Source organism: Nematostella vectensis, chromosome 15, assembly GCF_932526225.1.
Source record: "Nematostella vectensis chromosome 15, jaNemVect1.1, whole genome shotgun sequence".
Lineage (NCBI taxonomy): Eukaryota > Metazoa > Cnidaria > Anthozoa > Actiniaria > Edwardsiidae > Nematostella > Nematostella vectensis.
In genome coordinates, this window is record NC_064048.1 from 3,071,533 (window position 1) to 3,097,916 (window position 26,384).

General features: G+C 37.5%; 1 protein-coding gene and 2 long non-coding RNA genes across 5 annotated transcripts in view; all 3 read left to right on the plus strand.

Moving 5' to 3' along the window:
* The window catches only part of LOC5510814 (phospholipase A2 A2-actitoxin-Cgg2a), a 74,329-nt gene extending 70,292 nt beyond the window's left edge, over nucleotides 1-4,037 (plus strand). For 2 of the 3 annotated variants that reach the window (XM_048722686.1, XM_001631201.3), the window contains exons 2-5: nucleotides 274-379; nucleotides 861-1,003; nucleotides 1,972-2,087; nucleotides 3,616-4,037. In XM_048722686.1, the coding sequence (XP_048578643.1) occupies nucleotides 290-379; nucleotides 861-1,003; nucleotides 1,972-2,087; nucleotides 3,616-3,857 (591 nt within the window). In that variant the 5' untranslated portion in view covers nucleotides 274-289 and the 3' untranslated portion in view covers nucleotides 3,858-4,037. Of the gene's footprint in view, nucleotides 1-273; nucleotides 380-482; nucleotides 516-860; nucleotides 1,004-1,971; nucleotides 2,088-3,615 lie in introns of those variants that run through there. The other variant, XM_048722687.1, reaches the window with a different exon arrangement.
* A 766-nt stretch (nucleotides 4,038-4,803) lies between these two features.
* On the plus strand, nucleotides 4,804-5,952 carry LOC125560658. Its single transcript, XR_007306732.1, has 2 exons — nucleotides 4,804-5,408; nucleotides 5,869-5,952. It is a non-coding gene; the product is annotated as an uncharacterized LOC125560658 (long non-coding RNA).
* An 18,004-nt stretch (nucleotides 5,953-23,956) lies between these two features.
* On the plus strand, nucleotides 23,957-26,140 carry LOC125560714. Its single transcript, XR_007306817.1, has 3 exons — nucleotides 23,957-24,071; nucleotides 25,766-25,879; nucleotides 26,052-26,140. It is a non-coding gene; the product is annotated as an uncharacterized LOC125560714 (long non-coding RNA).
* Nucleotides 26,141-26,384: the final 244 nt, after the last annotated feature.

The window sequence follows — 26,384 nt, forward strand, 5'->3', positions numbered from 1 at the left end:
ATATTTACATAAGTAATGCTACGATCACATGAACACAAAACTTTTTAAAGAATGTCTATCAACCCCGTCTTTGTTTTAGTTTATCTTTACAAATACGTTTTATTCGCAAGAAAACTTAAAAATAACAATCTACAAATTAATTCTGATAAGTTATTCAAGATATTTGGTTACTTGTTTGAATTAGCCGATGGAAATGGATGCTTTGTGTGACTTGGCATTGAGCAGGTGGCGTGGTTTACCTTCTTTAAAGGAAGTTATGTTTTATATTTGAAGATCTCTCATCTCCAGTATGAGTACGTTGACTACTACCCCGATCTTATTGGTTCTTATATTCGTTGCCATGACGACATCAAAGAAGCTGTCACTGCACAATGCGAAGGTTTGGGTCTGTTCCTCTTTGATATTTACAACAACAAACACAAAAATACTGAAGAAGTAAGAGATCACAGATAAATTCCTGTGGCTGTCAGAACAAAGACCCCTTCTGTCTATACAAGATGGCTGCTAAAAACACCGTAAACATCTTGTGGGATGGCACAATAGCACACAGTTTTAAGAGAAAAATTCCTACAAAATATGCAATGCGCGCACATTTCACAAAATGCTAATGTAGCAGGGATGGCTGCCAAGCTGATATACGACTGCTTCCTAGAAAGGGCAAATATTACAAAACAAATGTTGTATCTTTTCTAAGTAGTGTATGTGTAAGCGTTAACATGATTTCAATAAAGTAATGTACTGTCTGACTTATCCCTGCGGCATTAGTGTTGTATTCAGGCCTGACACAGTTGTTTGGAGCATTTGATTTGTGTTGACCTTCATAAGATTTTAGTGTTTCGGCACGTTCGCCATTTCTTTAGGTAACAAGGGATGACAAGAGGGGCGCCTTAGACTTCTACATGTTGAGTCAATGCATTACCGGACGGGATCCGGCAGACTTCAACGGGTATGGTTGTTATTGCGGCCTCGGCGGTGAGGGCTTCGCACTCGACGACTTAGACAGGTATTGATTATCAATTCGCACAATATGTTCTTTTTTTTTCTTATTTCCAATTAACTGTTCATCTATTTGATTAATCATACATATTTTTTTTTTCTTTCATGCATTTACTTAATTTGTCTATTGAATTATTTATTTATTCAACTTTCAATTATTAAAAAATATTAAACTATATAAAGACAGGACCCCTCACCTTGTGACGATAATGAATATACCTTACGGTAGAGATTGTTTTCCAAAAAATATGTTTAGATAAGCTGTTTGCAGGATCCACTAAAGCTAAGTTCAAACGTCGTATTATACATAAGCCGTATTCAATGCAAATGCATGCAAATGAAGATCAAACAATCAACAATCAAACTTTGCATGCATTTGCATTAAATACGGCTCATGGAAAATGCGGCAATCGTTGAAAACAAAATCACAAAAAACGCAATCTTAATTATTTGAAATATTTGTAATCACTTTAAGTATTTATACATCATTCTTCAACAGCTTTAAGTGTTAAAAGCAAACACCTGAAACGTGTTCCACAACTAGACATCGAAACTGACTGTATGTGGATAAATTTGAAACCGAAGGTTAACTGTATGTTGACTTTGATTCCATGAGATATTATGTTTTTTGAAAATTATGAACTAAGCTGTTAAAGAGTGCTGTATGAATACTGACAGTTATTACAAATATCTCAAATAATTATTGTGTTCTTTGTGTTTTTGTTTTTAACGCTTAATATAACCGAATGGGTCCTGCAAAAAGTAAATCTAAAATATTTTTTTGGAAAAGAATCATAACTGTAAGGTACATTAATAGTTGTCACCAAGTGACGGGTCCTGCTCTGGTAATAGTAAAGATTCTTTCCACTAGAAGATACTCGCTGGGATGTGCGTGAAAATTTGGCTAAGAACCGAGGCCCCTTACTGTAGTAATCCGTCCTAAATTTGTATTGCATTTTGCTTATGGCTACGTAGGTGCTGCGTCAAACACGATAACTGCTACGGAATCATCCAGGACTCGGGAATCTGCGGGCTAAGCTTTAATGTCTACACGTTACCCTATACCTACTCCGCTGACTGTAAAACATGCGGTAAGTAAAAAAAGGACAGAAAGATCATTTTTAGCCTGGTTGGTCAATTGTTTATAAGGAAATTTTAAACAATATTAAAGAATCCGCTGCAGTCATTTTCTTGCTTTTTCCCTAGAATTGTGTTTTAGAATTTTCACGAAAAAAATCGGCTAAAGAAAACTGGCTGCTATTGTTTTGAAGGGGCCCAGACCCTTACAGTTTAGAATATTACAGGTTACCCACGCCCTTACTACCGGCTCTTTTAGGCCATTAAAAAAGCAGTTATTGTTTGATAAGCACAGAGCCTTGCAAGGACGACGGCGACGGCTAGGACAACGCGATCGAAAAATGTGATTTCGCGCGTGGGAATCAATAATAACATTAAAGTCAGGGACAGATAAAAATAAACTAAGCAGCGAACGTAGTTAGTTGAATTTATAATGCAAATGTCCGCGCCCTAAATTGACCGTGAAATTTGAAGTTTTCACATCGCGGTATTACGCAAAAAACGGCTAAAATGTGTCAGACAGAACGCATTTCCACGTGCTGCTATTGAATTCCGAATCAAATTCCATTGTTTTCTGCCGTCGTCGTCCGTGTTGCCGTCGTTGCTTAAGGTCCCTAATAGGGACGACCTTATTTAAGGTGGCGCACCGAGGTTGTTTTGGCTAAACAGCTTATACGAGGTTTGCCATAGAAGACTCATTTTCGGCGCAAATTTCTTATCCTTTCATTTTATTAATACATCTATGCTTTATCAGATTTCGCTAGATTCACGATCATCAGATTATGAATTATCAATTATTTTTTTCATGTAAGCTAAATGGAAGCAATATTTTTTGTATTAAGGTAAAAATCTCGGAATCTGTGCGATGAATTTTTTTAAATTCCCAGTAACACCTAACAATACTCTAGCATGAAGCACACGAATTGTTGGCCTTAAAACTGACCTGTCACACTTCGCGATTGATTAGTCTAAATTTTACGCCAAAATTGTCCTCGCAATCTTTGAAAAAATCAATGCACTTTTGCCTTCAAAGATCCATCCACAAATTAACGCCCCCTCCTTAGTCCAAATCCTAAGGCAACTTGTGTGAGAGGGCCAGAGGACCAGTAATGTACAAGAATAGATTCCAGATAGTCAATTCGAGAGTACCTTTTAGAGATACCCCACGCTATGACTTAGACAGGCCTTGCCGACATACTTGCTTAATGTAGTTGCATGTTGAACCTGCGTTTATGAGAAATTAGAATCAAAAGTTGAGTATCTCAACGCGCTTCAAACGAATCCCACGCCAGCGTCACACATGGTAATCGACGAGCTGCCTTGCCCGTTTGTTTCACATGTGACAAAGATGCACGAGCGGAACTGTGAACCCATGCATCCCGGGTTCTGCATTTCGTACATATACTACAGATACTCTTATTATATAAGAACGCGTGTTTGGCACACTATAAAGACATATTCTTCCAGCAGAAGAACATTCATTGAACACCCCCTGATGCCATCTTACATTGAACTTAGACTTGCACTCTTCTTCTGTTGCAGATGAGCCCTCTGCCTATTGGTTTTATGGCAAATGCCGTCATGCTCTCTGCCTGTGCGACTTGATAGCTGCCAAATGCTTCAAGGAAACGGCGTATAACGAGAAATATCGCAACTATGACAAGGGCATGTGTACCCTCCCGACTGGTGGGCCGCCTGTGGAAGATCATGGGACTGGCCAGAGCCTTATGGAATCGTATGCTGACCGCCGCTTTGGGGTACCTGTGGAATCTAGTGATCACTAGAACCCAGGGAAACTAGTGGAATTTCGTGATGAAAGCTACGTGCTTAGTACCTATGTACCTAAATAGGAATTTTGAATACGTTTAGAATTCAAGTTAAAAAAATATAGCATTTCCATTTGTTCTCTGACTTTCTGTGGTTAAACATTAAAAATGACTACATCGTAGTCAATTATAAATTGATCTATATTACTTTTTTACATCTTTATTACTTATTTACTTTAGTATTTTCTCGGGTAATATCCATTTGGTTTTATTCCAGGTTAATTCTTACATTTTCCAAATATATAAAATCATTATCTTCTTTATATTTTTTGCTCCCAAGCGCCATTGCCATTTCTTTGCCTTACATATTTTTTCTTAGTTTTTGTAGCTACTGCGCATGTGCGAGTAGCTACTATGTCATCACGTCGAAAAAAAAAATGAAAAAAAGTAAGATTTGCCGCGGGGTTTGCTGGGAAAATTTGACTTCGGATACATTTCGGGATATGATCGTTACGAAGCGCCAGCCTAGAATCACTTTATAAAAAAGAAAATATCTAAATAATCAAAAGATTTTGGGGTTTGTTAAACAATTCTTACATATTCGCATAAGGAGGCAAGAATAGTCCGGAAATATTTGTTGCCGCCCCTTCTTTCGAGAAAGATCGATAATTCGAAATTTGTTAACCAAAGTCCGCTCGTTTTGGAGGGCTTTTAGTTAAATGGGTATTGCAATTTTTAAGTCTTATCTGTTCAGCGAGAGAAAACTCGCACTAGTTTTCTGATTTGACTGTTTGCTTATTTTTTTTTGTGTCATGTTTCAATTGTCTTCACTGCAGCATGACTAATAGAAACTTTCAGCTTTGCGTGCATATATAAGCCCCTACATAAGAAGACTTTGGCATTCTGCCTCAACACACAGAACCCCGAGATCCAAACGCAAGATAGAAAATAGATAAGTGCACAAATTTGTCAGCTTTGAGAATAATATTCAATTCATGAAGTTTTATTAAGCAATTTTCTAGTTTTAACGGGATTCACTAATAGGATTTACTAATATCCTTGATTCCAGAATATCGTCAGTTACTACTTTGTTTAAGCTCCGATATCTCACTTGTTTGTTTCAAGCCGACTGCGAAAGATGACTAATGCCCTTGTCGTTTCTCCAAAATTAGCCCACTGAAGAACTGCCGACACAAAGAAGACCCATAATAGGTCCTTCGTATTTGTTACAATTGACTGCTTTTGAAAAAGGTCACGCACTCTCGTTTACAGAAGGATCAATAATTCAAATTGCAAATCCAAGTTAGTTCGATTTGGGGGATTTTAGTTGAAGGGAATGGATTTGTTTTATTAAAATTCCCGAGTATCATGATTTAATTTCCCAGACCCTGTCTTATTCATGTTCGAGCGAAAACACGCACTTGTTTGAATTTGTGAGCGAGAGAGACACTTAAGCGCTGTCCGGTCAACTCCAAAACAGTTTCAATGAAAATTCCTAGAATTTATTCTCTGGAATAGACAGAAATTATCCGAAAAATTTATTTCCACAATAAAAAAAAAAAGAAAAAGGTGAGTTTACACTCCAACCGTTCCCGTTGGAGTGTAAACTAAATAAAGTGTAATACACAATTTATTTTCTTCTCCAACTTTAGACAAATAATATCACCTTATACTCAGGGTTATCACACTACTAATATTCTTGATTCCAAAATGATCGTGAATTGCCACACTATTTCAGCTCCGATTGTTCACTTGTTTGCTTTCTAGCCGACTAGATAGAAAGAATGTTTTTGTCTTTTTGCCATCAATTGTCAGTCCACTTAAGGACTGCCGATACAAAAGACGACCCATTAGAAGGCAAGAATGTTTCGGAAAGAGAAAGGTGTGTTTACAACAGCACTCGTCCTCGCTAGACCGTAAAACGTTGAATTTCACTTCGTGATTTGGTGGAGGAAATCTACGTATTTTCACGTGTGACTTTTGAAATTATCCGAAAAATTTATTTCCACAATAAAAAAAAAAAAAAAAGGTGAGTTTACACTCCAACCGTTCCCGTTGGAGTGTAAACTAAATAAAGTGTAATATACACTTTATTTTCTTCTCCAACTTTAGACAAATAATATCACCTTATACTCAGGGTTATCACACTACTAATATTCTTGATTCCAAAATGATCGTGAATTGCCACACTATTTCAGCTCCGATTGTTCACTTGTTTGCTTTCCAGCCGACTAGATAGAAAGAATGTTTTTGTCTTTTTGCCATCAATTGTCAGTCCACTTAAGGACTGCCGATACAAAAGACGACCCATTAGAAGGCAAGAATGTTTCGGAAAGAGAAAGGTGTGTTTACAACAGCACTCGTCCTCGCTAGACCGTAAAACGTTGAATTTCACTTCGTGATTTGGTGGAGGAAATCTACGTATTTTCACGTGTGACTTTTGAATTCCCTTATCAATTTCATTGGTTTCTACCGTTGCCGTCCTCGCTGCCATATTTGTATCTTAAAGTCCCTAGTGATTTGATGGAAACATCAACGTTAGACTTTTGTTGTTTTGCAAGTGTCAGGAACGTTTTTCGTCCCATGTGTAATATACACTTTATTTTCTTTTCCAACTTTAGACAAATAATATCACCTTATACTCAGGGTTATCACACTACTAATATTCTTGATGCTAAAATGAAAGTGAATTGCAACACTATTTGAGCTCCTATTGCTCACTTGTTTGCTTAATAGCCGACTAGATAGAAAGAATGTTTTTGTCTTTTTGCCATCAATCTTATCAGTCCACTTAAGAACTGCCGATCCATAAGGAGGCAAGAATAGTCCGGATATATTTGTTACCGCCCCTTCTTTCGAGAAAGATCGATAATTCGAAATTTGTTAACCAAAGTCCGCTCGTTTTGGAGGGCTTTTAGTTAAATGCTTATTGCAATTTTAAAGTCTTATCTGTACAGCGCGAGAAAACTCGCACTAGTTTTCTGATTTGACTGTTTGCTTAATTTGTTTTGTGTCATGTTTCACTTGTCTTCACTGCAGCATGACTAATAGAAACTTTCAGCTTTGCGTGCATATATAAGCCCCTACATAAGAAGACTTTGACATTCTGCCTCAACACACAGAACCCCGAGATCCAAACGCAAGATAGAAAATAGATAAGTGCACAAATTTGTCAGCTCTGAGAAGAATATTCAATTCATGAAGTTTTATTAAGCAATTTTCTAGTTTTAACGGGATTCACTAATAGGATTTACTAATATCCTTGATTCCAGAATATCGTCAGTTACTACTTTGTTTAAGCTCCGATATCTCACTTGTTTGTTTCAAGCCGACTGCGAAAGATGACTAATGCCCTTGTCGTTTCTCCAAAATTAGCCCACTGAAGAACTGCCGTCACAAAGAAGACCCATAATAGGTCCTTCGTATTTGTTACAATTGACTGCTTTCGAAAAAGGTCACGCACTCTTGTTTACAGAAGGATCAATAATTCAAATTGCAAATCCAAGTTAGTTCGATTTGGGGGATTTTAGTTGACGGGAATGGATTTGTTTTATTAAAATTCCCGAGTATCATGATTTAATTTCCCAGACCCTGTCTTATTCATGTTCGAGCGAAAACACGCACTTGTTTGAATTTGTGAGCGAGAGAGACACTTAAGCGCTGTCCGGTCAACTCCAAAACAGTTTCAATGAAAATTCCTAGAATTTATTCTCTGGAATAGACAAAAATTATCCGAAAAATTTATTACCACAATAAAAAAATAGAAAAAGGTGAGTTTACACTCCAACCGTTCCCGTCCTCGCTTGACCGTAAAACGGTGAAATTCACTTTGTTGATTGGCGGAAAACCGTTTTAAAATCTACGCATTTTCATGTGCGGCTTTTGAATCCCTTATCAATTTCATTGATTTTTAGCGTCGCCCTCCTCGTTGCCATGTTTTGTTGTAGCGTTTGTTCGTGACATGGACAACTAGATGACAAATAACAAGCTCAAATTGAATAAAGAATAGACTGAGCTTCTTATTTTTAGTGCTAACCATCGTCCGCCCCCGGCAGAACAACTACTCAATGTTTCTGGTAAAAATATTCTACCGACATCCTCTGCAAGAAAAATTGGGGTTATTTTTGACAAAAGCATGTCCCTTGAAGAGCAAGTTACAAATACCTGCAAAGCGTGCTTTTTCCGTCTAAGAAACATAAAATCCCCTGAAGAGCAAGTTACAAATACCTGCGGAGTGTGCTTTTTCCATTTAAGAAACATAAAATTCGTGACTGTTTTTCCGTGTCGGACACAGAAACTCTAATACATGCTTTTATAACGTGTAAATTAAATAATTGCAACCCATTGCCGTTTGGAGTACCAAAATGTTTAATTGATCGCCTTCAAAATGTCCAAAATGCCGCAGCGCCTCCTATAATCCGTATTAGAAAACCTGAAGACATCACACCTGACAGCTCCTCTGGCTTCCCATGACACAACGCATTCATTTTAAACTTTTATTTCTTACTTACAAAGCGATAAATGTCCTAGCACCAAACTACATTACAAAAATGCTAGAGCCATATAAACCCACTAGAAGCCTCAGATCTGTCCAAAAAACGTATTGAATCAATATCCTTGATTCCAAAATGATCGTGAATTGCCACACTATTTCAGCTTTGATTGTTCACTTGTTTGCTTTCCAGCCGACTAGATAGAAAGAATGTTTTTGTCTTTTTGCCATCAATTGTCAGTCCACTTAAGGACTGCCGATACAAAAGACGACCCATTAGAAGGCAAGAATGTTTCGGAAAGAGAAAGGTGTGTTTACAACAGCACTCGTCCTCGCTAGATCGTAAAACGTTGAATTTCACTCCGTGATTTGGTGGAGGAAATCTACGTATTTTCACGTGTGACTTTTAAATTCCCTTATCAATTTCATTGGTTCCTACCGTTGCCGTCCTCGCTGCCATATTTGTATCTTAAAGTCCCTAGTGATTTGATGGAAACATCAACGTTAGACTTTTGTTGTTTTGCAAGTGTCAGGAACGTTTTTCGTCCCATGTGTAATATACACTTTATTTTCTTCTCCAACTTTAGACAAATAATATCACCTTATACTCAGGGTTATCACACTACTAATATTCTTGATTCTAAAATGAAAGTGAATTGCAACACTATTTGAGCTCCTATTGCTCACTTGTTTGCTTAATAGCCGACTAGATATAAAGAATGTTTTTGTCTTTTTGCCGTCAATATTATCAGTCCACTTAAGAACTGCCGATCCATAACGAGGCAAGAATAGTCCGGAAATATTTGTTACCGCCCCTTCTTTCGAGAAAGATCGATAATTCGAAATTTGTTAACCAAAGTCCGCTAGATAACCTGAAGACATCACACCTGACAGCTCCTCTGGCTTCCCATGACACAACGCATTCATTTTAAACTTTTATTTCTTACTTACAAAGCGATAAATGTCCTAGCACCAAACTACATTACAAAAATGCTGGAGCCATATAAACCCACTAGAAGCCTCAGATCTGTCCAAAAAACGTATTGAATCAATATCCTTGATTCCAAAATGATCGTGAATTGCCACACTATTTCAGCTTTGATTGTTCAATTGTTTGCTTTCCAGCCGACTAGATAGAAAGAGTGTTTTTGTCTTTTTGCCATCAATTGTCAGTCCACTTAAGGACTGCCGATACAAAAGACGACCCATTAGAAGGCAAGAATGTTTCGGAAAGAGAAAGGTGTGTTTACAACAGCACTCGTCCTCGCTAGACCGTAAAACGTTGAATTTCACTCCGTGATTTGGTGGAGGAAATCTACGTATTTTCACGTGTGACTTTTAAATTCCCTTATCAATTTCATTGGTTCCTACCGTTGCCGTCCTCGCTGCCATATTTGTATCTTAAAGTCCCTAGTGATTTGATGGAAACATCAACGTTAGACTTTTGTTGTTTTGCAAGTGTCAGGAACGTTTTTCGTCCCATGTGTAATATACACTTTATTTTCTTCTCCAACTTTAGACAAATAATATCACCTTATACTCAGGGTTATCACACTACTAATATTCTTGATTCTAAAATGAAAGTGAATTGCAACACTATTTGAGCTCCTATTGCTCACTTGTTTGCTTAATAGCCGACTAGATATAAAGAATGTTTTTGTCTTTTTGCCGTCAATATTATCAGTCCACTTAAGAACTGCCGATCCATAACGAGGCAAGAATAGTCCGGAAATATTTGTTACCGCCCCTTCTTTCGAGAAAGATCGATAATTCGAAATTTGTTAACCAAAGTCCGCTAGATAACCTGAAGACATCACACCTGACAGCTCCTCTGGCTTCCCATGACACAACGCATTCATTTTAAACTTTTATTTCTTACTTACAAAGCGATAAATGTCCTAGCACCAAACTACATTACAAAAATGCTGGAGCCATATAAACCCACTAGAAGCCTCAGATCTGTCCAAAAAACGTATTGAATCAATATCCTTGATTCCAAAATGATCGTGAATTGCCACACTATTTCAGCTTTGATTGTTCAATTGTTTGCTTTCCAGCCGACTAGATAGAAAGAGTGTTTTTGTCTTTTTGCCATCAATTGTCAGTCCACTTAAGGACTGCCGATACAAAAGACGACCCATTAGAAGGCAAGAATGTTTCGGAAAGAGAAAGGTGTGTTTACAACAGCACTCGTCCTCGCTAGACCGTAAAACGTTGAATTTCACTCCGTGATTTGGTGGAGGAAATCTACGTATTTTCACGTGTGACTTTTAAATTCCCTTATCAATTTCATTGGTTCCTACCGTTGCCGTCCTCGCTGCCATATTTGTATCTTAAAGTCCCTAGTGATTTGATGGAAACATCAACGTTAGACTTTTGTTGTTTTGCAAGTGTCAGGAACGTTTTTCGTCCCATGTGTAATATACACTTTATTTTCTTCTCCAACTTTAGACAAATAATATCACCTTATACTCAGGGTTATCACACTACTAATATTCTTGATTCTAAAATGAAAGTGAATTGCAACACTATTTGAGCTCCTATTGCTCACTTGTTTGCTTAATAGCCGACTAGATATAAAGAATGTTTTTGTCTTTTTGCCGTCAATATTATCAGTCCACTTAAGAACTGCCGATCCATAACGAGGCAAGAATAGTCCGGAAATATTTGTTACCGCCCCTTCTTTCGAGAAAGATCGATAATTCGAAATTTGTTAACCAAAGTCCGCTCGTTTTGGAGGGTTTTTAGTTAAATGCTTATTGCAATTTTTAAGTCTTATCTGTACAGCGCGAGAAAACTCGCACTAGTTTTCTGATTTGACTGTTTGCTTAATTTGTTTTGTGTCATGCTTCACTTGTTTTCACTGCAGCATGACTAATAGAAACTTTCAGCTTTGCGTGCATATATAAGCCCCTACATAAGAAGACTTTGACATTCTGCCTCAACACACAGAACCCCGAGATCCAAACGCAAGATAGAAAATAGGTAAGTGCACAAATTTGTCAGCTCTGAGAATAATATTTAATTCGTGAGGTTTTATTCAGTAATTTTCTAGTTTTAACGGGATTCACCACCTCCCCTGTGTTCATTACAGCTTTCTCATTAATTTCGGCTAATAGTATCTGGCCACGAGCTACGGGAAGGTTTGTAAGCTAGCTTCAATCTACTGAGCTTGTTTGTTAACAAAGTACATATCAGTAAAAACGTTTTGTGCTGAGTGTTCGAATATTTTTAGTGCAATTTAAACATTACAGCACGGCTTATAGGATACATTTACCGCTCGAAACCTTTTCAGAATAAGGCGCTATAGCTCAGTGGTACGAGCTTCGCTTGTCAAGCAGAAGGGCCAGGGTTCGAACCCGTTCAGATCAACTTGGGAATTTTTTCAGAGGTGTAATAAACCTGGCTTTCTACATTAAGAACTGTGCATCCCTCGTCTTTATGGATAAGGACGTTTAGCCGGAGGTCGCGTCTCTCACGTCACATCATTAACCTGTATTGGGGGACGTAAAAGGACCGCTGGGGACGCTGGCCCGTGGTACCATCTTTAGTGACAATGCTTACACACTAACTCAATCATGATTGTAAACTGCGAGGAGCCGTCCGTATCTACACATTGATGAGTAAAGTCAGTCACATGTGAAGCGCATTTGATCATTTCGTATGTTAAGGGCATATGGTACTATCTTTTGAGTCCGTTGCTAGGGAAATTAGTTTGTTTTATAAAAGTTTCTGTTTTTTGTCAAATCTCTTGGAACTTTCAACATAAGTGTTTTAGACATTAATTACATAAGTGATGACATCATCTGACCCCTCCCATGGTCACGTGACCCAGAACATAACATGTCGGAGAAGCTTCTGTTCGAATCTACCATAATTGTTTTTGCAGAAATATTTTAACATCACTATTTTCTTAAACTTCACGCATCGGATTTGCGAAATTTTGATACCGCGAGAAATGGCGAATGTCTATGTTCGAAAACCACATATTTGGTAACTTTTATTTTTTCAAAAATCAAAAATCCCATGCGCTAAGTTGTTAGGAATGGTAATATCAATGGTTTGAGTGAAAAAAAAATCACAATTGTTGTAAAATGTTCAAAATTAACGTGTATTTCTCTCGCGGAAATGTTCGCCATCTTGTTTTATTCTCGAAAAACATATAAAAATTGCATTTTCTTCTACAAAATGTCAAAAGTTTATTTTAATCTCTTGGAAAAAAAGAATAAAGAAAATTAGAACTGGAGATTCGAAGAAAATAAAAATAAAAAAAGGACTTGACTGGGGATTGAACCCGGAGCGCTTGTTTAATAATAATAATAATAATAATAACAATAACAGTAATAATAATAATAATAATAATAATAATAATAATAATAATAATAATAATAATAATAATAATAATAATAATAATAATAATAATAATAATAATAAGATCTTTATTTAAAATAATCCCGACAGACAGACGTGGCGGTTTACAAACCATTAATTACTTATATACTTCTCTACTAAATAAGGTTAAAAAGACATCTATTTACAAAACAGCGTTTGAAACGCTCAGTCTTTACTTGCGGCAAGATAAAATCATGCCCCCTTTTCCTCAGGCTATAGTAATGAGGGGAATTGAGGTTCCCCATCCAAGACCCAGCGATAAAAGCGATGAAAAACATTGCGAGTTTCAAATTGGCTGCCATGTCCGGCGCTAATACATTCACATTACGAGTCAAATGTGCTAAAAATTGGGCCACGGAACCAAGTTGGAAGACGCGTGGCAATTTTAGTCTATTTAACCGAATGTAGCGCTTTTCCCTTTCGTAGCAACAGAGTTTCGTAGCAACGAGATAGTACCATAGGCCATTTAAGTGCACTATACAAATGCCAAACATAACATTATGTTACATTACAAGTAAAAACTATTGCTCTTGTATTATAAACATTTTCTCCATTAAAACATCACATTTTTTCCACCAATCGATTTCTTACGGACAAATACCCATGTAATTGAATTTTCATAAATGATTGTTTCTTCAGTGGCAAAGATGTTCGTGAAAGCTATGGTTGTTTTGGCCCTGGTGGTCTGCATGGTGCAAGCCAAGCCAAGCTATTTGGAACTGAGGCGTCGCGTGGAGGCCTTGGAAGAGGCAGGTAATAAATATTTTGCACGTCAATATCAAGTATAATAATGATGGTAATAATTATAATGATGATAATGCTGATGGTGATGATGCTGATTTCGACGACGGCGACGACCACGACGACGATATGGCATTGAGGGTAGCAGTTGGTATTGTTTTGTTTGATACTTTTTTATTTCTAGTCCGTCCCAAAAGGTTTACAAAATGCAGTCGTGATGTAGTAGGAGAGTGCAAGTCCCCTCTCAACTGCGATTCGCGAAAAGGTTTTCATACCGTGGATGCTTATTGTGATACCTTTGGAGATGTCTGTTGTAGTAAGTACTGCGTGACCCAATCCCTCTTCTTATACCTTCTCGGGGGGAGGGGGGGAGGGGGGTGGCACTCAGCTATAAACATGGCAGAAATGGGGAGGGCGGGGGGATAATATTTTAGGGTTCGATTTTTTGTCGTCTGTAATGTTTTGGGATTAATACTTTGGCGGCATTATCGGGTTCAACACTTTAATTCGTGTAAGACAAAAGACTTTTCCAAATTCCAACGTGGAATTCAGTCTCCTTTGCAGCCGTTGCCGCGTTTGTCAGTCGCGAAAGCGCTCAAAGGCTTCAGCTAGAATTTGTTATAAAGGGTGTAATGGCTAAAGAAGTTTAAATGTTTATTGAATCAAAAGCCGACGTTAGCAACATGGGCTTGTAACAACATCTACTGCATTTGGAACTGCACATGAAAAGACGGTGTTTGTCCTAGGCCTTAATTACATCACGTACAGTGGTTCCAAGTCAGCGACATCTCTCAAGTCCTGAGACAAATGCCCCTTCGAAAGGTCTCTTTTGACTCTCGTGTAAGCTTGGAATTTTTTTAGTACTTTCGCGTGTAATTTCAAGACGGCTCAAAGGTAAAAAGTAAAAAATGTCAACAAACAAGGGAAAACATAAGCTATAAGATATCAATCACTATAACTAATTTGCGTTATTATATTGCTGAATTGGACTGTTTATTTCCACAGCCTGGTGAAGTCGGCCATCAATTTAAAGAAAAACAGCTCAAGTCGTTGTTTTTAACGATAAATAATAAACGAGATGTTTTGTAAACAGCCTTCAAGTTGTTTTCTATTTTGTACAACTAAACTCTTGGCAATTAACGTGCAAGTAGGTAGTTATGGTAGGTTGGGTAGCGGAAAATCGAATTGTTTTTTATTATCCTGTTAAGCTTGAACAGTGTTTTGTTATCCTGATCAGAAGAATAACTTTTACAAGTTCCAGCAAGAGGTATAAAGGGTTTAGATTTTGGACAAATCTGCTGGTGCATCGGGATCAGTAGAGCAGCCTGTTTTGGTTGTCACGCCCGATTGGTCTTGTCTCCTTTTTTTACGTTCACATACATACCAAGGTACACACAAAACGGTTGGAACACAGAACTTAATGCTATTTTTACATGCCGTTTAAATTGTGCTGGCGTACGCATGCCATGATGCATAAATGATAGGAAGCCTACTCAGCCATAGCAATAAAACAAAAGGCACGCGGGATGTCGTACGCTCCCTTTTGTCCAAGTCAAGCACACGGCATGCATGAGACTCAGCGACGGCCGAATGTGTGGCGAGGCGTCTCTTTCGAAATTGAAAACATACTCTATGCATTACTTCAAATAGAACCAGTCTCTGCTACGTATAGTCAAGCGCTTCAACAAACATCTGTTGCTTCAAACGCGGTCAAGAGATTCTTTAAAAATGCACAAACTCAGTCCAGCAGCTCTTCAAAAAAGCACAAATTGCCTCAAACGTAATCGGGATCTTCTTCAAAACAGAAGGATGTTGAACCGAGCAGTCTGGTCAAATTATATAGAAGAAAGAATACCCAAAGAAATCAGTGCCCCTCCTTTTGAAACCCATACACTTTCGACGCACCCCTCCTTTAAGCCTCGAAATTTTTCGAGCCCCCACCACCACCACCACGTCTTAATAAAAAATAAACATCAAGTTCAAACACACAAAGCATGCTTCATTGGTGTGAATGATTCTTTAAGGCGAGCGGGCGTTTTTTGGGGTTACTTTAGTTGAACTCAACTTTATTTCTACACAGCGGCGCAATACAATGAGCATGAGAAAGATTGACTGGTTGCTGTAGTTTATTGCTTTCTTACTCAATAGGAGACGTGTTAATCTCACATGATGATAAAAAAAAAACAATAGTAAAAGAAAGTGAAAAGGATCTGTTTATACGATAGAGTTGTTTCCGTTGAATTTAGAACAAAGACTTTAGAGCCTATCTAGTTCAAAAGCTTAATTGCATGCCACTCTGAAATTGCCCAATTTGGGCGAAATTGCTGCTTTTTCATGTTTTATGGCAACTTCGTCAATCATATCTCAAAAACGAATAATCTACCAAAAATACTAAAGCTTATTTTGTTTTATATTACTCAAGGAACCTCTTTGCAAAATATCAATTAAATATAAGCTAATAACACAACCTTACAATTTGAATTTTGCCGGTTTTTTTTTTTTTTTTTTTGCACCTGGCACACAAACATAAAGGCGGTAGCTATGTGTGGAGTTAGTTGGCGAAATTCTAGGCGATTTACATTTTTAGCATCGAAATGGAGTAAAAAATTTGTCTGGCTCTATACAAAAAGGATTAGCTTTTTGAGGAATGCAGTATACTTCTCAACAATTCACTGCAATAGAAAAAGAGCTTACAGTCACAGATGAGCGAACTTTTCATGCATTTTTCAACAAGTCGGAAAAAAAAATTGAATAAGCATTAAAAGGTCAATAAATTATACTATTAGGGTTCTGCAGGAAATCACGAAGAAACATATTGTGAACGTTTAAGATAAAATAAGCACTGCAAAATATACCTCCTAGCCTGGTTGGAAAGATTTCAGAAAAGTTATATAAAAAACAATGATCTTACCCGAGAATTCAGTACTTGACTTCCCTACTTATGGGTAAACGCAATTACAACTAAAACCCAGGCACATTCAATAGAGTACCCCAGAGAATATTCTTTGTGGTTTGTCAAGTGATGCATAGTAATTAAGTCTTGCAGTGAAAAGCTGCTTGATTAATACCCTCAAGGCAAATAAGGTAAGTCAGTGAACATTTCTATTTTTAAAAAGTAAAAAAAACGCTATCAGCGGGTAAACATTTCTATTTTTTTTAACTTCTAATGTGTACTTGAGTTTTTTTAAGTTTCAAGTGGTACTATTAAGCTAAGTTTTAAATTTTAGGACTTACTACACAATTAAGCTAACAGAGCAGATGCATTGTTTCGGGCTACAATTGTTTTGGCTGAACAGCTCAATTTCAATTCCCCATAGGAGACTTATTCTAAGAGCGATTTTTGCAGTTTTTTTAGCCTTTTTTGATAAATTCTTGCTGGCCTTGCAAACTTCGCAATTGATTCATGTTATTTTTTAGGCATAGCTGTCATCACAATGTTTGAAGAACACCGATTACCTTTAGCTTTGTTTATGTCAAGTTATTTTCTTTCAAAGTCTGAGAAAGCGTAATTCTGATCTTACTTCGTCGTGCTTCCCAAACAACACATTATCATTTCATATATGTAGTGTATTAGATATGCATATGCAATAACTAGCTGGTCCTTCACTTTTGTGCAACCTTATGGTTGAACATTGGAGAATTAAAATGATTGTTATGCATACTTGATCCTTTCCTCCCCCATCTCATTTGCTAAAAAAAAATTGCATAAGAAAAAATAATACTTGGTAGCAGAACATGCACAATTGCTTTAGAAGAATAGGACTTTTTGAAATAAGTTAACTAATGTATAAACAAGACGATTAGGGACAAGCTTCGTTAACTTTAGCATGAACAGCTAAATTATATATCAGTCTCCAATCACTTCACCACAACCCAAGTCTATGAGATGCCGTTTCTTGGACTTAGGAAACTTGATGCACATGCATACTGTGTTTTAGTCACACCACTACATTCCAGAAAAAAATATATAGATTTAGGCACTACCTAACGGCGGAGGCAGCCCATTCGTTTTCCATTTATTCAAATGATAAATGTATAGCCTGCATGAATAAGTAAGTGTTAATTACCGATAGCCGAGGCAATAAGCGATATACATCTCAAGGTCGCAGGCCGAGGGATGTATACGCTTATTGCCGAAGGCTCGAGGTAATTAACTCTTACTTATTACAGATTGACAAAGGTTTCCATGCAAAAACGTTTTCCAGAATCTTTGACTGTTTGCTTAATTTGTTTTGTGTCATGTTTCACTTGTCTTTACCGCAGCATGACTAATAGAAACTTTCAGCTTTGCGTGCATATATAAGCCCCTACATAAGAAGACTTTGACATTCTGCCTCAACACACAGAACCCCGAGATCCAAACGCAAGATAGAAAATAGATAAGTGCACAAATTTGTCAGCTCTGAGAATATTTAATTCATGAGGTTTTATCCAGTAATTTTCTAGTTTTAACGGGATTCACTACCTCCCCTGTGTTCATTACTGCTTTCTCATTAATTTCGGCGAATAGTATCTGGCCACGAGCTACGGGAAGGTTTTTAAGCTAGCTTCAATCTACTGAGCTTGTTTGTTAAGAAAGTACATATCAGTAAAAACGTTTTGTGCTGAGTGTTCGAATATTTTTAGTGCATATTAAACATTACAGCACAGCTTATAGGATACATTTACCGCTCGAAACCTTTTCAGAATAAGACAGTGGCGCTATAGCTCAGTGGTACGAGCTTCGCTTGTCAAGCAAAAGGGCCAGGGTTCGAACCCGTTCAGATCAACTTGGGAATTTTTTTTAGAGGTGTAATATACCTGGCTTTCTACATTAAGAACTGTGCATCCCTCGTCTTTATGGATAAGGACGTTTAGCCGGAGGTCGCGTCTTACACGGCACATCATTAACCTGTATTGGGGGACGTAAAAGGACCTCTGGGGACGCTGGCCCGTGGTACCATCTTTAGTGACAATGCTTACACACTAACTCAGTCATGATTGTAAACTGCGAGGAGCAGTCCGTATCTACACATTGATGAGTAAAGTCAGTCACATGTGAAGCGCATTTGATCATTTCGTATGTTAAGGGAATATGGTACTATCTTTTGAGTCCGTTGCTAGGGAAATTAGTTTGTTTTATAAAAGTTTCTGTTTTTTGTCAAATCTCTTGGAACTTTCAACATAAGTGTTTAAGACATTAATTACACAAATGATGACGTCATCTGACCCCTCCCATGGTCACGTGACCCAGCACATAAAAAAGTGCCGGAGAAGCTTCTTTATGAATCTACCATAATTTTTTTGCATAAAATATTTTAACATCACTATTTTCTTAAACTTCACGCATCGGATTTGCGAAATTTTGATACCGCGAGAAATGGCGAATGTCTATGTTCGAAAACCACATATTTGGTAACTTTTATTTTTTCAAAAATCAAAAATCCCATGCGCTAAGTTGTTAGGAATGGTAATATCAATGGTTCGAGCGAGAAAAATTTCACAATTGTTGTAAAATGTTCAAAATTAACGTGTTTTTCTCTCGCGGAAATGTTCGCCATCTTGTTTTATTCTCGAAAAACATATAAAAATTGCCTTTTCTTCTACAAAATGTCAAAAGTTTATTTTAATCTCTTGGAAAAAAAGAATAAAGAAAATTAGAACTGGAGTTTCGAAGAAAATAAAAATAAAGAAGGACTCGACTGGGGATTGAACCCGGAGCGCTTGTTTAATAATAATAATAATAATAATAATAATAATAATAATAATAATAATAATAATAATAATAATAATAATAATAATGCCATGTCCGGCGCTAATACATTCACATTACGAGTCAAATGTGCTAAAAATTGGGCCACGGAACCAAGTTGGAAGACGCGCGGCAATTTTAGTCTATTTAACCGAATGTAGCGCTTTTCCCTTTCGTAGCAACAGAGTTTCGTAGCAACGAGATAGTACCATAGGCCCTTTAAGTGCACTATACAAATGCCAAACATAACATTATGTTACATTACAAGTAAAAACTATTGCTCTTGTATCATAAACATTTTCTCCATTAAAACATCACATTTTTTCCACCAATCGATTTCTTACGGACAAATACCCATGTAATTGAATTTTCATAAATGGTTGTTTCTTCAGTGGCAAAGATGTTCGTGAAAGCTATGGTTGTTTTGGCCCTGGTGGTCTGCATGGTGCAAGCCAAGCCAAGCTATTTGGAACTGAGGCGTCGCGTGGAGGCCTTGGAAGAGGCAGGTAATAAATATTTTGCACGTCAATATCAAGTATAATAATGATGGTAATAATTATAATGATGATAATGCTGATGGTGATGATGCTGATTTCGACGACGGCGACGACCACGACTACGATATGGCATTGAGGGTAGCAGTTGGTATTGTTTTGTTTGATACTTTTTTATTTCTAGTCCGTCCCAAAAGGTTTACAAAATGCAGTCGTGATGTAGTAGGAGAGTGCAAGTCCCCTCTCAACTGCGATTCGCGAAAAGGTTTTCATACCGTGGATGCTTATTGTGATACCTTTGGGGATGTCTGTTGTAGTAAGTACTGCGTGACCCAATCCCTCTTCTTATACCTTCTCGGGGGGGGGGGGGGGGGAGGGGGGTGGCACTCAGCTATAAACATGGCAGAAATGGGGAGGGCGGGGGGGATAATATTTTAGGGTTCGATTTTTTGTCGTCTGTAATGTTTTGGGATTAATACTTTGGCGGCATTATCGGGTTCAACACTTTAATTCGTGTAAGACAAAAGACTTTTCCAAATTCCAACGTGGAATTCAGTCTCCTTTGCAGCCGTTGCCGCGTTTGTCAGTCGCGAAAGCGCTCAAAGGCTTCAGCTAGAATTTGTTATAAAGGGTGTAATGGCTAAAGAAGTTTAAATGTTTATTGAATCAAAAGCCGACATTAGCAACATGGGCTTGTAACAACATCTACTGCATTTGGAACTGCACATGAAAAGACGGTGTTTGTCCTAGGCCTTAATTACATCACGTACAGTGGTTCCAAGTCAGCGACATCTCTCAAGTCCTGAGACAAATGCCCCTTCAAAAGGTCTCTTTTGACTCTCGTGTAAGCTTGGAATTTTTTTAGTACTTTCGCGTGTAATTTCAAGACGGCTCAAAGGTAAAAAGTAAAAAATGTCAACAAACAAGGGAAAACATAAGCTATAAGATATCAATCACTATAACTAATTTGCGTTATTATATTGCTGAATTGGACTGTTTATTTCCACAGCCTGGTGAAGTCGGCCATCAATTTAAAGAAAAACAGCTCAAGTCGTTGTTTTTAACGATAAATAATAAACGAGATGTTTTGTAAACAGCCTTCAAGTTGTTTTCTATTTTGTACAACTAAACTCTTGGCAATTAACGTGCAAGTAGGTAGTTATGGTAGGTTGGGTAGCGGAAAATCGAATTGTTTTTTATTATCCTGTTAAGCCTGAACAGTGTTTTGTTATCCTGATCAGAAGAATAACTTTTACAAGTTCCAGCAAGAGGTATAAAGGGTTTAGATTTTGGACAAATCTGCTGGTGCATCGGGATCAGTAGAGCAGCCTGTTTTGGTTGTCACGCCCGATTGGTCTTGTCTCCTTTTTTTACGTTCACATACATACCAAGGTACACACAAAACGGTTGGAACACAGAACTGAATGCTATTTTTACATGCCGTTTAAATTGTGCTGGCGTACGCATGTCATGATGCATAAATGATAGGAAGCCTACTCAGCTATAGCAATAAAACAAAAGGCACGCGGGATGTCGTACGCTCCCTTTTGTCCAAGTCAAGCACACGGCATGCATGAGACTCAGCGACGGCCGAATGTGTGGCGAGGCGTCTCTTTTGAAATTGAAAACATACTCTATGCATTACTGCATTACTTCAAATAGAACCAGTCTCTGCTACGTATAGTCAAGCGCTTCAACAAACATCTGTTGCTTCAAACGCGGTCAAGAGATTCTTTAAAAATGCACAAACTCAGTCCAGCAGCTCTTCAAAAAAGCACAAATTGCCTCAAACGCAATCGGGATCTTCTTCAAAACAGAAGAATGTTGAACCAAGCAGTCTGGTCAAATTATATAGAAGAAAGAATACCCAAAGAAATCAGTGCCCCTCCTTTTGAAACCCATACACTTTCGACGCACCCCTCCTTTAAGCCTCGAAATTTTTCGAGCCCCCACCACCACCACCACGTCTTAATAAAAAATAAACATCAAGTTCAAACACACAAAGCATGCTTCATTGGTGTGAATGATTCTTTAAGGCGAGCGGGCGTTTTTTTGGGGTTACTTTAGTTGAACTCAACTTTATTTCTACACAACGGCGCAATACAATGAGCATGAGAAAGATTGACTGGTTGCTGTAGTTTATTGCTTTCTTACTCAATAGGAGACGTGTTAATCTCACATGATGATAAAAAAAAACAATAGTAAAAGAAAGTGAAAAGGATCTGTTTATACGATAGAGTTGTTTCCGTTGAATTTAGAACAAAGACTTTAGAGCCTATCTAGTTCAAAAGCTTAATGTGCATGCCACTCTGAAATTGCCCAATTTGGGCGAAATTGCTACTTTTTCATGTTTTATGGCAACTTCGTCAATCATATCTCAAAAACGAATAATCTACCAAAAATACTAAAGCTTATTTTGTTTTATATTACTCAAGGAACCTCTTTGCAAAATATCAATTAAATATAAGCTAACACAACCTTACAATTTGAATTTTGCCGGGTTTTTTTTTTTTTGCACCTGGCACACAAACATAAAGGCGGTAGCTATGTGTGGAGTTAGTTGGCGAAATTCTAGGCGATTTACATTTTTAGCATCGAAATAGAGTAAAGAATTTGTCTGGCTCTATACAAAAAGGATTAGCTTTTTGAGGAATGCAGTATACTTCTCAACAATTCACTGCAATAGAAAAAGAGCTCACAGTCACAGATGAGCGAACTTTTCATGCATTTTTCAACAAGTCGGAAAAAAAAATTGAATAAGCATTAAAAGGTCAATAAATTATACTATTAGGGTTCTGCAGGAAATCACGAAGAAACATATTGTGAACGTTTAAGATAAAGTAAGCACTGCAAAATATACCTCCTAGCCTGGTTGGAAAGATTTCAGAAAAGTTATATAAAAAACAATGATCTTACCCGAGAATTCAGTACTTGACTTCCCTACTTATGGGTAAACGCAATTACAACTAAAACCCAGGCACATTCAATAGAGTACCCCAGAGAATATTCTTTGTGGTTTGTCAAGTGATGCATAGTAATTAAGTCTTGCAGTGAAAAGCTGCTTGATTAATACCCTCAAGGCAAATAAGGTAAGTCAGTGAACATTTTTTTTTTAAAAAGTAAAAAAACGCTATCAGCGGGTAAACATTTCTATTTTTTTAAACTTCTAATGTGTACTTGAGTTTTTTTAAGTTTCAAGTGGTACTATTAAGCTAAGTTTTAAATTTTAGGACTTACTACACAATTAAGCTAACAGAGCAGATGCATTGTTTCGGGCTACAATTGTTTTGGCTGAACAGCTCAATTTCAATTCCCCATAGGAGACTTATTCTAAGAGCGATTTTTGCAGTTTTTTTAGCCTTTTTTGATAAATTCTTGCTGGCCTTGCAAACTTCGCAATTGATTCATGTTATTTTTTAGGCATAGCTGTCATCACAATGTTTGAAGAACACCGATTACCTTTAGCTTTGTTTATGTCAAGTTATTTTCTTTCAAAGTCTGAGAAAGCGTAATTCTGATCTTACTTCGTCGTGCTTCCCAAACAACACATTATCATTTCATATATGTAGTGTATTAGATATGCATATGCAATAACTAGCTGGTCCTTCACTTTTGTGCAACCTTATGGTTGAACATTGGAGAATTAAAATGATTGTTATGCATACTTGATCCTTTCCTCCCCCATCTCATTTGCTAAAAAAAATTTGCATAAGAAAAAATAATACTTGGTAGCAGTACATGCACAATTGCTTTAGAAGAATAGGACTTTTTGAAATAAGTTAACTAATGTATAAACAAGACGATTAGGGACAAGCTTCGTTAACTTTAGCATTAACAGCTAAATTATATATCAGTCTCCAATCACTTCACCACAACCCAAGTCTATGAGATGCCGTTTCTTGGACTTAGGAAACTTGATGCACATGCATACTGTGTTTTAGTCACACCACTACATTCCAGAAAAAAATATATAGATTTAGGCACTACCTAACGGCGGAGGCAGCCCATTCGTTTTCCATTTATTCAAATGATAAATGTATAGCCTGCATGAATAAGTAAGTGTTAATTACCGATAGCCGAGGCAATAAGCGATATACATCTCAAGGTCGCAGGCCGAGGGATGTATACGCTTATTGCCGAAGGCTCGAGGTAATTAACTCTTACTTATTACAGATTGACAAAGGTTTCCATGCAAAAACGTTTTCCAGAATCTTTGACTGTTTGCTTAATTTGTTTTGTGTCATGTTTCACTTGTCTTTACCGCAGCATGACTAATAGAAACTTTCAGCTTTGCGTGCATATATAAGCCCCTACATAAGAAGACTTTGACATTCTGCCTCAACACACAGAACCCCGAGATCCAAACGCAAGATAGAAAATAGGTAAGTGCACAAATTTGTCAGCTCTGAGAATAATATTTAATTCATGAGGTTTTATCCAGTAATTTTCTAGTTTTAACGGGATTCACTACCTCCCCTGTGTTCATTACTGCTTTCTCATTAATTTCGGCGAATAGTATCTGGCCACGAGCTACGGGAAGGTTTTTAAGCTAGCTTCAATCTACTGAGCTTGTTTGTTAAGAAAGTACATATCAGTAAAAACGTTTTGTGCTGAGTGTTCGAATATTTTTAGTGCATATTAAACATTACAGCACAGCTTATAGGATACATTTACCGCTCGAAACCTTTTCAGAATAAGACAGTGGCGCTATAGCTCAGTGGTACGAGCTTCGCTTGTCAAGCAAAACGGCCAGGGTTCGAACCCGTTCAGATCAACTTGGGAATTTTTTTAGAGGTGTAATATACCTGGCTTTCTACATTAAGAACTGTGCATCCCTCGTCTTTATGGATAAGGACGTTTAGCCGGAGGTCGCGTCTTACACGGCACATCATTAACCTGTATTGGGGGACGTAAAAGGACCTCTGGGGACGCTGGCCCGTGGTACCATCTTTAGTGACAATGCTTACACACTAACTCACTCATGATTGTAAACTGCGAGGAGCAGTCCGTATCTACACATTGATGAGTAAAGTCAGTCACATGTGAAGCGCATTTGATCATTTCGTATGTTAAGGGAATATGGTACTATCTTTTGAGTCCGTTGCTAGGGAAATTAGTTTGTTTTATAAAAGTTTCTGTTTTTTGTCAAATCTCTTGGAACTTTCAACATAAGTGTTTAAGACATTAATTACACAAATGATGACGTCATCTGACCCCTCCCATGGTCACGTGACCCAGCACATAAAAAAGTGTCGGAGAAGCTTCTTTATGAATCTACCATAATTTTTTTGCATAAAATATTTTAACATCACTATTTTCTTAAACTTCACGCATCGGATTTGCGAAATTTTGATACCGCGAGAAATGGCGAATGTCTATGTTCGAAAACCACATATTTGGTAACTTTTATTTTTTCAAAAATCAAAAATCCCATGCGCTAAGTTGTTAGGAATGGTAATATCAATGGTTCGAGCGAGAAAAATTTCACAATTGTTGTAAAATGTTCAAAATTAACGTGTTTTTCTCTCGCGGAAATGTTCGCCATCTTGTTTTATTCTCGAAAAACATATAAAAATTGCCTTTTCTTCTACAAAATGTCAAAAGTTTATTTTAATCTCTTGGAAAAAAGAATAAAGAAAATTAGAACTGGAGTTTCGAAGAAAATGAAAATAAAGAAAGACTCGACTGGGGATTGAACCCGGAGCGCTTGTTTAATAATAATAATAATAATAATGCCATGTCCGGCGCTAATACATTCACATTACGAGTCAAATGTGCTAAAAATTGGGCCACGGAACCAAGTTGGAAGACGCGCGGCAATTTTAGTCTATTTAACCGAATGTAGCGCTTTTCCCTATCGTAGCAACAGAGTTTCGTAGCAACGAGATAGTACCATAGGCCCTTTAAGTGCACTATACAAATGCCAAACATAACATTATGTTACATTACAAGTAAAAACTATTGCTCTTGTATCATAAACATTTTCTCCATCAAAACATCACATTTTTTCCACCAATCGATTTCTTACGGACAAATACCCATGTAATTGAATTTTCATAAATGGTTGTTTCTTCAGTGGCAAAGATGTTCGTGAAAGCTATGGTTGTTTTGGCCCTGGTGGTCTGCATGGTGCAAGCCAAGCCAAGCTATTTGGAACTGAGGCGTCGCGTGGAGGCCTTGGAAGAGGCAGGTAATAAATATTTTGCACGTCAATATCAAGTATAATAATGATGGTAATAATTATAATGATAATAATGCTGATGGTGATGATGCTGATTTCGACGACGGCGACGACCACGACGACGATATGGCATTGAGGGTAGCAGTTGGTATTGTTTTGTTTGATACTTTTTTATTTCTAGTCCGTCCCAAAAGGTTTACAAAATGCAGTCGTGATGTAGTAGGAGAGTGCAAGTCCCCTCTCAACTGCGATTCGCGAAAAGGTTTTCATACCGTGGATGCTTATTGTGATACCTTTGGGGATGTCTGTTGTAGTAAGTACTGCGTGACCCAATCCCTCTTCTTATACCTTCTCGGGGGGGGGGGGGGAGGGGGGTGGCACTCAGCTATAAACATGGCAGAAATAGGGAGGGCGGGGGGGATAATATTTTAGGGTTCGATTTTTTGTCGTCTGTAATGTTTTGGGATTAATACTTTGGCGGCTTTATCGGGTTCAACACTTTAATTCGTGTAAG